This window comes from Phalacrocorax aristotelis, chromosome 2 (genome assembly GCF_949628215.1).
Source record: "Phalacrocorax aristotelis chromosome 2, bGulAri2.1, whole genome shotgun sequence".
Lineage (NCBI taxonomy): Eukaryota > Metazoa > Chordata > Aves > Suliformes > Phalacrocoracidae > Phalacrocorax > Phalacrocorax aristotelis.
The window spans coordinates 26,398,369-26,410,741 of record NC_134277.1 but is presented as its reverse complement, the minus strand read 5'-3'; the positions used below and the strand labels follow the sequence as shown (position 1 = coordinate 26,410,741).

Here is a 12,373-nt window from a genome sequence, read left to right as displayed (position 1 = left end):
CATTTTTGCTAACCATTTTTAAACACTAATCAGAACAAACAGGAGGCATAATTCAAGAGAATCTTGTGACAGTGAAAAATAGAAAAGTTTTGTACACAGTTTAGCACTTTTACAAACATTCCGTATTTTACCTGGCGCCAAGTTATCATACATACGTTATCAGGCATTCTGCTGGTGTGGCTTTCCAGCAGCTGTCAGGGAACTCTCCCAGAGCTCACCGACAACTAATACAGAGTGAAAATGTAGGGGAGGAGAGGTTGTTTTCAAATTAGGTTCAAAACTCTCAGATAGGGATGTGCATCTGTTCTGTGTTAGAAGAGCTTGTTGTATTAAGCTTAGTGAAGCAAAGGCTAGAAGAGAATATGATTGCTGAATGTAGGTGCGTTATTAGGGTAAAACATTAAGGAGGGAAGAGAACACTTTAAGCCAAAGGTTAGTGTTGGCCCAAAAACTAATGAGAATATGGAAATCACAAGGAAGTTAATTACTGAAGCAGTATTTCCCTATCAGTAGTATCAGAAAAAGAGCTCAGAGAGCAGTGGAGAAAAGCAGGGGCTGGCTTACGGACTCAAAAGCAGAGCTTCTGCAACATGGTGCTCTATGTTGTCTAATACAGGATCAGGTTATAAATAAGGGTATTCAGGAGAACTGCTTGAGAAGGGCTGCATTAGTGCTCATGTTCTGGAACATCCTTCCATGGGAATGGCAGGAACGAGGAAAGAAATCTAAGTTCTGTCTTGGCAGGGTTAGAGAAAAGATTTATCTAATGGGGTCCTTACTACTACCGATTAGTACTACCTGCTAATGGTAGTAAGGGCCTAGATTCAAAGGACCAAAAACTTTTCAAATTACCTCCTTTTCAAAATCTCTAGGAAGAAATTCCATTTGACACACCACAGGCTTAGTCTTATCCCAGTCTTCTCTGCCAAACCACGGGGCTTCACTTACATGAGTAAACTGAGAAAGCCCATTCTCTGGCTGGGCAAAGTGCTGGCACTGGCTAAAATCATGCCAGGAATCATGCTTATAATTTGACAGTACAGACAACTGTGGGACTGTGCTTGAGCCCATGCCCTTGCTCTTTTGATTTTACTGGTATAGCTCTAGTATTTAAGTACCTTTACTCATTACTGGCATACATGTAGGATGTAGGAATTGTGTACATGAAAAAGAAAGTGCTCCTTGACACGCATGTTCTAGACTGATGAAAACTCATCATACACCCTTTAAAGAAGACTTCAGTGTGCAGTTCTTCTTAGCAATAACCATGCCTGTGCATTTCTACAGGAGCAGTTCAACAGCAGCTAAAAACCACTGAATAAGAAAAAATATATTAAAAATAAATATAGGTATTTAGCTCATAGAGCACCCACAACCAGGCACTGTGCTCTTCTCAGCAGAGAACAGGGTGTTCTAAATAATGGAAGGAGCAATTTCTGTCTCCCACCAACCTTTTTTTTATCACTACTACATAATTCTGCAGGAAAAACATACCCGATAGCCAAGGAGGAAAACATCACCAAAGCCAGCTAGTGAAGTGCTAATTGATGAACTGTAGCAAGACCTCTGGAACAGCCCTTTTCTCTCTTCACCCTGCCTCCACACTCACTCTAGCCCTCCAATTCTTCTCCTTCAGCTTCCTTAAGGAAACAGGCTTCAGTGATGCTCACAGGTGCTATTTCCAACAAGATTCTTCAAATTTTCAATAAGTACACAGTGTCAATGTCCCTTACGTCCTTATTACCAAGTGTTGCTTCTTTTAGTCCCGTAGCCCAGAACCGATGACTAAGAAAGAATCCCTTTGTGCACCTCCTTGCTTACCCTTAGTTTTGCATACACCTGTGTTGCCTTCGGTGTGCCAAGTAAAATTCTAGAAATAGGGTTTGTGCATATTTCTCTGTAGGCTGTGCACACACTTCAGCTCTTTTTCAGCCTATTAGTCCACAATGGTGAATGTTAGAGTACCTTTCTATGTTGTTTCTGTCCTAAAAGACACCAAAACCCAAGGACGTCATGTTTGCAAAATACTGAAATATGGTGCTATGTGTACAGACCCTTTCACATGAAAGGAATCAGTAAGTTGTAGCATTTGAGTATCTTGGGCATGAGGAATGGTGTCCAGCATCATAACTCTCATGTGGTTTTTACACTCGATGGTTGTTTGTTGAAGAAGAAGAAAATACTGTGCCATGCTACTTTTCACAGGTTCGCTCACTCACTGTCTTTGGGAAGCATGTTTTATTATATATATAATTCTCTCTACTGTTAGGTATTAGGTCAAGTTTAACATGGAAAATAAAGAGAAATCATGCTGTTTTGGCCTTTCAGCCAACAAACTTGGAGCACTTATCTGACTCACAACTGAAAACACATCAGTTGTCAAATATGTATATGAATCATAAACCACACAGTTTGGTTTAAAAGGCCATGTAAATTAATTATGTTCCATGTATAAGACACAGCTGAATAATGAGGAAGTTTATTCTAAGAACTCTGTTTTATAGAACCACTTTGCTAGTATTTTTTGTATACAGTAGTTTCAGGAATAGATTGATTTTTATATTCAATGTGAATTAGAAGATACTAGGCTATTAGAGTGATTTTGTTTTGTTATGCTTGAAGCTTGAACTGATCACAAGCTTAGGAACCTAACATATTTATTTTATTGCTACAAAACTGCTTCTAAATATCAAGATCTTTTTTGTTGTTAACAGGATTTCACACTTCTCTTAATGTGTAAATGATTTTCTGAAATTAGTATATTAGAAAAATATTTTCCAAACTGCAGTTGTGTGGGAAAATTTAAGAAAGATATTTTTACTTTCACAGAGAATAATAACATGTTATATACTGAAATCTTCAGCAACTGACTGTTAATAAGCTATCACTTTTACTTCTTTTTGATTACTAAGTATTGGAGTATACAGATTACTTTCCATTAAGGAAAAATTCAGAAACAATCTCTAGAAAAGTAAATGGGACTTTATATGTTTAACCTTCCAATCTCCATTTTCATATCCATTTTTTTGTGCAAGTACAGTTCAGGTGTGCAAAAACACAACAACATTTTTAACAGTCTCACAGGCTGGACAACTCAAATATGAGTTCTATTTGTGAGCTATTTATTTTATTATATCTCTCTGTTTTGCAAATTGTTAGATAATGGCTGTAATATAATTCTAGTTTCTGGACCAGACTCTGTAACCATCAAATCCCGGTAATTTATGTAAAACAATAAGAAGCTTTCTCATTGATTTAAATGAACTAGGCCATTAAAAGAAGAAAGATGTGGACATATGAACTGACAAATATACTTTTGCCAAATGTTATTTCATCCCTTTAGTTTGAAGCTTAGCAAGTATTACATACTGATATGCAATATATACACACTATAATAACCATAAAAAACACTTAGGAGTAGTGTGAACAGGTAATATAAAAAATGTCTCATCAGGTTCTTGCAGAAACCAGCTAAAAGTCATTCTTTTAGCTGAAATACTCAATATTTTGAAACTGATATATTTTTCCATTAAAAATATTCTGGAAAATTATGTGCATGTTTTTAATTCAGACAATGATAGGCACCCAAACAGAACTGAATCAAATAGGAACTTGTTCTCAAAAAGGATTCTGTAAGGCGAAGTAGATACCATCAGTTCCTTATGTATTCGGCAGAAGCTGCAATTAGCCAGCACCATGCTTAGATGAGCCTTTTGTTTCTGGGAAGAAAAGCCCAAGGTTGCTGTGAGTGAAGTTACTGGAAAACTTGCTTTGACTTAAATAAAGCCCTTTGAGAGCTTCTGCAATATTCAAATTTCCAGCTTTCCTTGAAAGACTGTGCAAAACACCTAAGATAACCCAAAACTCCCTAACAATATGGCATTATTTCCTTCAGATTAAATGTTTTATCTCTGTTAGAATATATTGGGGGGCTTCATCCAGCCCAATGTCAGTGAGAGTTTTGCATGGCTAGAGAAAGTAAGAAGAGATTCTGCTATGGATATTTTGATACTGAATGATTGTGGTAGAGTAGATCTTTTTGTTTTCAAAAAAGATCAGACAAAAGATATTGCCTTCTTTTTGAAAAAAAACCAAACTGACACTTAGTAAAGATTAAAAAGGAGATTTTTAAGGAACTATTGGGAAAATATTGCTGGGATAAGGGAAAAGGAGCATATTTATAATGTGAAAATGTAAATATAAACAATGTGTATTAAATATGCATTGAAACTGATAATTTTTCACTGACCTTGCGAAGTTGATAGGGTTTTATGGAAGAAAAGAATCCAACTATGACCTTATCCTAACTACCACTTTAATATTCACTTGCCCTAAAGCAACCTATACTATTTGACTGAAAGGAGAAGGGAAAACAAGTAACATTTAAAATGTGATTTACTTTGGTGACGTCTACATGGCTATGCTGTAAATCTCTCAAGCTCGCCATCCATTTTTGAGTGAGCTAAATTTACATCCACACTATTTAGTTTTCTGCACCTTAAACCAATCCACATGCCAGAAAAAAAACTTACTTTCTAGTGTTTACATGGATATGTGCTCCCATTGACACGCTTATGTTAAACTCAGCCAAAGAGTGCTGTCTCTGCCACTGAATGGGAAATAAATTTTCACAGACGGCCAGCTTCCTTCGTGCAATTACTCCTAAAGAGTTTGTAATTTATGTTCAACAATATACAGCCTTTCCTCTTATTCCATGTTTCATATGTATGTCATGTTATGCAAATCCTCAGCCTTTAAAAAAAAGAACAGTTCTTGACTGTTAGGATCAATTTTGAGTAGCTAGATGAGAGGGGAAAGTTGTGAAGTGCTGCAAAGATAGGAAAATGGGCAGAGAATAGGAGAGTTCTGGACAATTCTGGCAAGTGAATATGAATATGTGGAAATGTTATGTGTAAGTGTAGGGGGAAGATTTTTTTCCACGTGTTTTTTCTCCTGTCATTCACTTTCATAAGCATAAGATGATAAAGCAAGACTCTTGCATGGGATTTTAGTTCCAGATACTTATTATGCCAACGCGAGTCATGAGTTCCAGTGCAGTTTTTCAGCATAGCAACAGCTCTACTTTTTAAATCAGATTTTGCAGAATCAGAGGGTTTTCTGTGTAAATAGATATATTAAAAAAAAGTCTTATGAAACAGCTTGAGAGCGGGTTAAGCTGCACAAGACACTGCCTGTAGTTCAGCTGCAGACATGGAGAATGTACAACCGTAATGCAGGAGGGTCACTAACAGTGTCCATTAGTGTGCCATATAGTTGTGCATTGCAAGATGACTCCTGCCACAAATTGAAAATCCTTTGACAATCCAAAATGGCATGCTTTTGAGCACTTGGACTTTGATAAGATTATCTGCATGTGGTTTTGCTGGATTAGTCCAGGTGGTTCACCGTCTTACAGGAGCAAGTCTGAGGGCCTGGCAAGTCTGTCTGACACCCAGTGTAATACTGCAGAACCATTTGCCATGGAAAAGGCTTTCCATAGTTGTATGGCAGAAATGGAGCTTTCTGAGCTGCTGTGCCAACCTGAGAGCTACCATTAATTATCATTATGCCACCTCCAAAAATAGAGACTACAAGGCCTGTGTAGCATTTTGTTGTGTTTTGTCCATGTGCGTGGGTGGCTGGGTAAGTGTTGGCACAGAGCGGCTAATTTTGGTACTTCCATTAAGCATGAGCAACTAGGCTTGGCACAAAGACAATTTCACAGTTCCAGGGATGGGAAACCTCTAATTCTACACAGTAGTTCTCTGGCATTTGTTAAATACATACAGTGATAGATCACCCGGCCACTCACACCATCCTTTCCTTATCCCAGATCATCCTACTGTGACATTGTGAAAGAAGCCCTGGGGAGTCTACTCCTCAACAGTCTTTCAACACCCTCCTTCCTCTCACTGCAGTGACACTTAATTACCTATCACTTGTATCCAACCCTGCTGATACTTCCACAGCCACTTAAGAAGCTTCGAGCTAAATTACTACCTTGTGATCCTGCAGTCCCCCAGTCTGCAGGCAGCCAATGATTTGTATTATAGTTTTTTCTTGCTTCTCATTAGGAACTGGGAAATACTACAGTGGAATATGGCAAAGTGTGTGCTACTTTTACACTCTTTGGTTCAAGAAAAGAGATGAGCTAGAATAGATTGAACATAATGTGTTTGATCAGCCAAAAGAATTTTTGATTCAGAAGATTATTAGCTAAGTATAGAAGATCCCTGGACAACTGTCTGTGATGTACGTGTTTACAAGAGCAGCCAATGATGCTTCTGTTTTACAGAAGTTTTTAACAGACACAAACAAGACCAGCAGTGCCAGCCTCCTGTTGCTTAGCCTGCTTCCCTTCCCCTTCCCCAAGATCACTATTCCCAGGGAGAGGTTTCTTTCCAGCGTGAGGAGAGCAACTATGAAACAGTTCTTCCTTATATGAAGGTCCCCAACTCTCAAGATGACTTGGGTGCATGTAGGCAGTCAAGCTCATTCCTTTGCTTTTTGCTATGGCAGTTTTGAGTAGAGAGCCCTCCACGAGTACTAGGGACAGATGGACCTTAACCCCCAATATATTCTCCTGAGTCTTCCCAGGATCTAGTGGGGACAGTATGCTTACTGTTTCTATGACAGTTGACTTTTTTGCATTTTAAACAGCAGCATTGTAAGAACTCCCCTAAGAAACCTCCCTTATGCACAAAAAAGATGACTTAATTCTGGGCATGCTGTGGGAAATGACCAAGTGTTTTATTCCAGGTGGATGATGATGTATCTCAAAAAATTATCCTTCATCAGTGATAGAAAAAAAAAACAAAAACCAACAACAAACTGGATTCAAAATATAGCCTGGGTCTGCAGAGTGCTGGCTGAATAAGAAGTGCTTCTCAGTCTTTTTCCGGCAAGATCCAAAATCTATCACAATTTCTTGCCTGACTTTCTCTTGGAGTCCCTTGTAACAAAGGTAGCTGTAACCATGGGTTGCAACTACAACAAAAAATACATTGGAAATTGGATGCTGGCAAGAAGTTTGTGAATGTGAGGCTGCACCAGATGGCTTATATAAGCTCAGTGGGGATGTGCTTGTCTGAAAGTGTTGAACGCCATGCACATTTTGAACTGAAGTTACCTATTATGACATGATAGAAGGACAGCAGTGTCATGAGATTAGAGGCTGAAGGGACTGCAAAGACTGACTCATCCATTCCTTTTTCTCCCTAGATGTGTAGCAACCCAGCGGTTTTTCAGCTTTCTTTTGGTTTGATTTGTTTTATTTCACCCACACCGCCACCGTTCTCCTTCCTATTGTGCATAATAAGTCAAACAGAAAAGCATTACTCTAGATTACCAGCTTAAAACCAGAGCAGGCCAGCACCATCTAATAATTTTGATCACTCTCTGGTGGTCAGTATTAAGTGAATCATTTGTCTCTGTTTAGATTCCAACAAAGAGCATTCAATATCCGTGACACCTTCCTTGCATTCAGCACTGTTAAATAACCTCCTGTCATTCTCTGCAGTGTTCAAAATCTAGCTTTGCCTGGAGACTGAGCTCCCCCCCTACAACCCACTTAGAGTCATGGCAGTCTGGGCAAAAGAAGTTTACTTTATGGCGGTGCTTTTCGGTAGGGAATGGGAGCTGGTTCCAATTGAAACAGGGCCTGAAAGAGTCTGGAGGGCTGCTAGCTAGGCAGCTTTCACAGGCAAGGCAGTCACTTCGGTTAAAGCGAGAAACATAATTTAAAATATAAAGATGCCATTTACATTTCTGATAGAATCTGTTTTCTACACAAAGCTGCATGATTTTGGCACTGAAACCAAGCCCACAGGCACCTGTTTATCCTCTCCTTTCAGTCTTTAATTTCTTTGTAAATTCTTTTCATGCATTCAGATTAATGTATTTATGGTCCCTTTCATTCCCATTCATTTAAGTGGTCTATATCTGCCACTGAATCTCATAGGGGTTTTATTTTTAATGTAACATTTAGCTGCATTACTTTGAACAGCTTTAAATGTATAATGTCTTTGAATGCTCTAGTTAAAGAAAAATTATACCCTCAGAATGGTGTCTTAGAAGTTGAACTATATACTTTGGAAATGATGGTTATAACTCCCGAAAGCATCACAGCGTGCTTTCATCTGTACGTCTGTCTTCTACTTTCTGTGTAACAGTGTGTATTTGTATTTCCTCACTAGCTTGATACGCTTCAGTCTGAAGGCCCAAGTATGCAACCACATGAGTACTGCACCTCACCTGAGCAGTCCCACAGAGCTGAGAGGGGTTACTCCTGTGAGTACAGTTGCTCACAAAAAGTACTTGCAGAAAAAGGCTTTCCTTTGGTAATTGACTGTAGTTGTGAGGACACATGGTTAATAACAGCACCAAGACACCGGTAAATGGGGTCAGTGTTTATTGAAGATGTGGGCACATTTATCTGCAAGTCATTTGACATTAACCTAAATTATTGCTATTATAATTCAGTATAGTATTTCTTATGAAAACACACTAGTCCTGTGAAAGGGTAGTTGCGAAATTTGTGTCGAGTCTTGCTGCTTTATTGTTTATTTGCATTTAGTATACATTTCAGTTGTTGAAGTGAAGCTAGTTTCATAGAGAGGCAGAAAGCTACATCAGTCAAAAAAAAATACAAATAAGCTTCATACTGTACATTGAGTTTTGCAACTAGAGTAGTATGTATGTTCAGATGTATTTTTTATGCTTTAGGGTATCCTTGTTTTAATATGTAAAAGAATAAGGAGATTACTTTGAAATGCTATTGTAGAGCTAATTTTACACATAGTGGCTGGGGGGAATGTTGTCTGAAAAATTAAAATTAGAAGACATTACATAGGCTGCCTTTGGCTTTGTTTTGTTTGTAGCAGGTCCAGCAGGTATCTGTTGATTCCAGATGCTTAAGCCAGGGGCCAAGTTTGCGTGGCATCTTGTAACTGAAGAAAGCTTTTTGCAGTGATAAAGTTGCCCATCTGGGCTTTAAGTGAGATTGTTGGCTAAACAAAAGCATAAAGGTGGCAAATGTAGGTACTTTTTGTGCATGGACAATTGCATGAAATAGGATTGGGGTTTCAAAGTATTTTAAATCATTTAGCATCATTTACTCTTGTTGTAACTCCACTGACTACAGTTAAATTAAACCAAGAATTTGACCTCGTAAGTCTACAAATTTCAGTGTCGGGCAGCTCAGGTCTATATAAAGATACTTAAGCTTAGTAAATCAGCAAGAATATTATATAAGTGGTAATGTGTGATAAAAATCTTAACTCTAGTAACATTATTTCTCTGAAAATTTCTATTCGTTACTTTTTTATACAAAAGTTCAGAAGTGCACTTCTTAGTGGCGTTGGGATACGTGGAGAAAAGCATGATGCTGGTACAGAAAAGTATCAGAAATAAGATTCAGTTCTTACTGCTCCAGATGCTCCATGTGTGCCTATCGTACGTGTTACAAATCCCACTGAAGTTAACAGAAGAGATGTGTAAACTAAAGCCTGTTTGTAACCCTCACGGGATACTGGTTTCAGAATCTGCAAGATAAGTTATGGTCTCAAAAGGCATTATTAAAACTTATGTTTTCAGGTTTACAGAATACTATGAACAGTGAAGACAGCTTCCAGAGTAACATTATTAACTGGTATTGCATCAGACCAACAGCCATTAGCAAATCAAAGTCAGTCTCGGTACCTTTACTTCTCACATGATTTTACAAAAAGAACATGAAAAACATTCAGAAAGTTAAAACAGCTTCTGAAGCTTTTTGACTTATTTTTTCTCCTTTTCCCCCCTTCTTTGTAATAAAATATAATTTGCTCTGGAGGTATCTAGGATTTGGTAATTCAAGGAAAACATGCAAAGCAGTTTCGAATACTTTTTTTTTTCATTCACCTTACGGCATATACTCAGCTGGTGCAAATCAGCATAGTCCTGTTGACTTTGCAGCATTTTATCAGCTTATATCAGTGAAACAGCTGACACGTCAAGTTTTAGCATTTCAAGTCACTTTACCTACATATGCAGTAGGATTTTATTTTGCAAGGTGGAAAGTTACCTATGGTGCAAACTGTACTACCTAGACTACCATTGATACCTACTCACAGGACATGATTTCACTGTATCACTTCATACTTGAAATTCACGATGTTCTTTTAATCAGGGTACAAACATGAAAAGGTGCGTGTGTTACTGTTTCTTTTAAAGGTGCATCATTTTTTTATTCTGTGTGCTTAATGATTACTATTCAGTGTTCTTTACATTCTTTGCATTCAGCATTAAAATCACCTACGTGTGAAACAGTGTCACCTACAGAGGTACAGAAAAATGTAACAGTGATTTCTTGAATTGTTACTCAAATGTACTGGTTTACCTTTTAGTCAGCAATATGACACCAAGGGGCTACAACATGCAAACTGTGGTATATAAAAGTATTGCACCATTGCTGTACATGAAATCTTGCAGCCTCTCTCCTCTTCTTGCACAGCTGCTCATTTCCATATACGCATCGGGGAAAAGTAGGTTTCTGCTGTACAGAATGGCTGGGAAAACCAAGCCCTTTGATCTAACTGCATGCCTGCTCTCTGTCCCAAACGTCACCCTACGGGGCTTTCTGCTTTAAGAACCCCCTCAGCTGCGGCTACTTTACGTTGACTGCATTGAAGTTCATGGGAGCGTACTCTTTGAAGCATGCACCTTACCATATAACATACTCTTTAGCTTTTACAAGTTTGTAAAGATGGTTGACTGCAAAAATAATCATGTGTCAATACAGCAAAATTAAATTAAGGCACACAGAAGGTAATCATTATTGTATTATATCAGAATTACAGTCCTTTGGAACTGAACGTTTTGCTGCTGGCAGTGCAAGAAAAGCAAAGTTGTGTATTTATTGTTGGGTGCTGAGGGTTCAGTATGAAAATCAATATAATAAAAATTTTCATGGTATCAAGTTCTTTTTAGTTGTTCCCAAATTATTGGAAAGTAAAAAGGCAAAAAATTAGTTTTGTATTTAAAACTGCTTTCCTGAGGTTTACTTTACCTTTCTAGCTATATTTTTCTTTCATCTAAAAATGTAAAATGAATACAAATGCAGTAAGTATTGTATATTAAATACGGAAAATTACCAACATTGCTTTGTAGTTTTTATGTTTGCAAGTGTTTCCCTCAACATCCTGCGTATTCTAGAATATCAACAAATATACACACAACCAGAAACATAAGCATATGCACACCCCTTCAAGCACCTTACCACACACCTTTAGTTTTATAAAAATCTAACCTAATTTGTCCTGGTGTCTCATTTCTGATCTATTTTATTGCTTACCTAGGATGAATTCTATTTAAAAAAACCTAAAATTTGAGTCATTGCTTTTTCTTTCAAAGGTATAAAATTGTTGCAGTAGCTATGAGCACTACATGGTTCAGCTCTAGATTGTCTTTACTGAACTCTTGGTATGGTTTAGGCAAATTGCACTTTAATTCCACTATAATGGCTCTTGGTCACTCATGAAACACAGTATTTTCCCCAAATGTTACTTCATCCAAATGTTGCACTAACATGTACAGTATTTATGTATTCCTAAAAAATTCTGCTGCTTTCACCTTCCATCTTTTAAGAATCTGAGCACACTTTTATCTATTGACTGTTTTTTCTTGATTGGCTCTAAACATGACTAGTAACATTTCTGGGTATGCAGAAATGGTAAAAGTGCATGCTTGGAGTCAAACACAAAATGACACATCGTCAAACTCTAAAACCAGATACATATTTTCTGTCTTCGCTCTTAACCAACCAAAAGGTCCTCATCAAAACAACTCAAAGCTTCAGCTTATTGTAAAGATCATTAAGTGCTCTTTAGAGCAGGATACAAGTAGTTTCTACTAACAAGGCCCCCAATGAGCCACCAGACGAAGGAATCTAAAAACTATTAGCTCAAGCATCCAAACAGATTTCAGTTTCTTAATGGAAGCTCTAGACAGAAATGACTGCAAAGCTAGCCAGACCCCAAAGCCACAAAGGCTATACACTTTGTATAACTTACACCCAAAACATTGTACTGCCCCTAGAAAATGTAAGGGCCCATGAAAGTCCTTTACAAAACATAGTTATATACACTGCAGATATGATGCAGCATTAAATAAAATCAGCATCTACCTTTACATTATGTGGCATTCCAAATTAGTCCTTAAGCACATTATAGGATTACAAGCAGCAGTCCAGCCAGTATCAGACACAAAATCAACTGCAGTGAGGCCTGTGGCCGAGCAGAAATCAGTGTCATAAATACCCATATTAGCCATAGCTAATGCATTGTGAAAAGGGGAAAAAATCATTACAGTCTTTAACAGATTATGTAAGAGCTAC

The 12,373-nt window shown here is 37.8% G+C and overlaps 1 protein-coding gene across 1 annotated transcript in view; it reads left to right on the top strand.

Annotated features, from left to right (window-relative positions):
• Positions 1–8,545, top strand: part of CDK6 (cyclin dependent kinase 6) — a 141,351-nt gene extending 132,806 nt beyond the window's left edge. The window contains exon 9 of the mRNA XM_075082829.1: positions 8,196–8,545. Coding sequence (XP_074938930.1) covers positions 8,196–8,396 — 201 coding nt within the window. The 3' untranslated portion in view covers positions 8,397–8,545. The remainder of the gene's footprint in view (positions 1–8,195) is intronic.
• Positions 8,546–12,373: the final 3,828 nt, after the last annotated feature.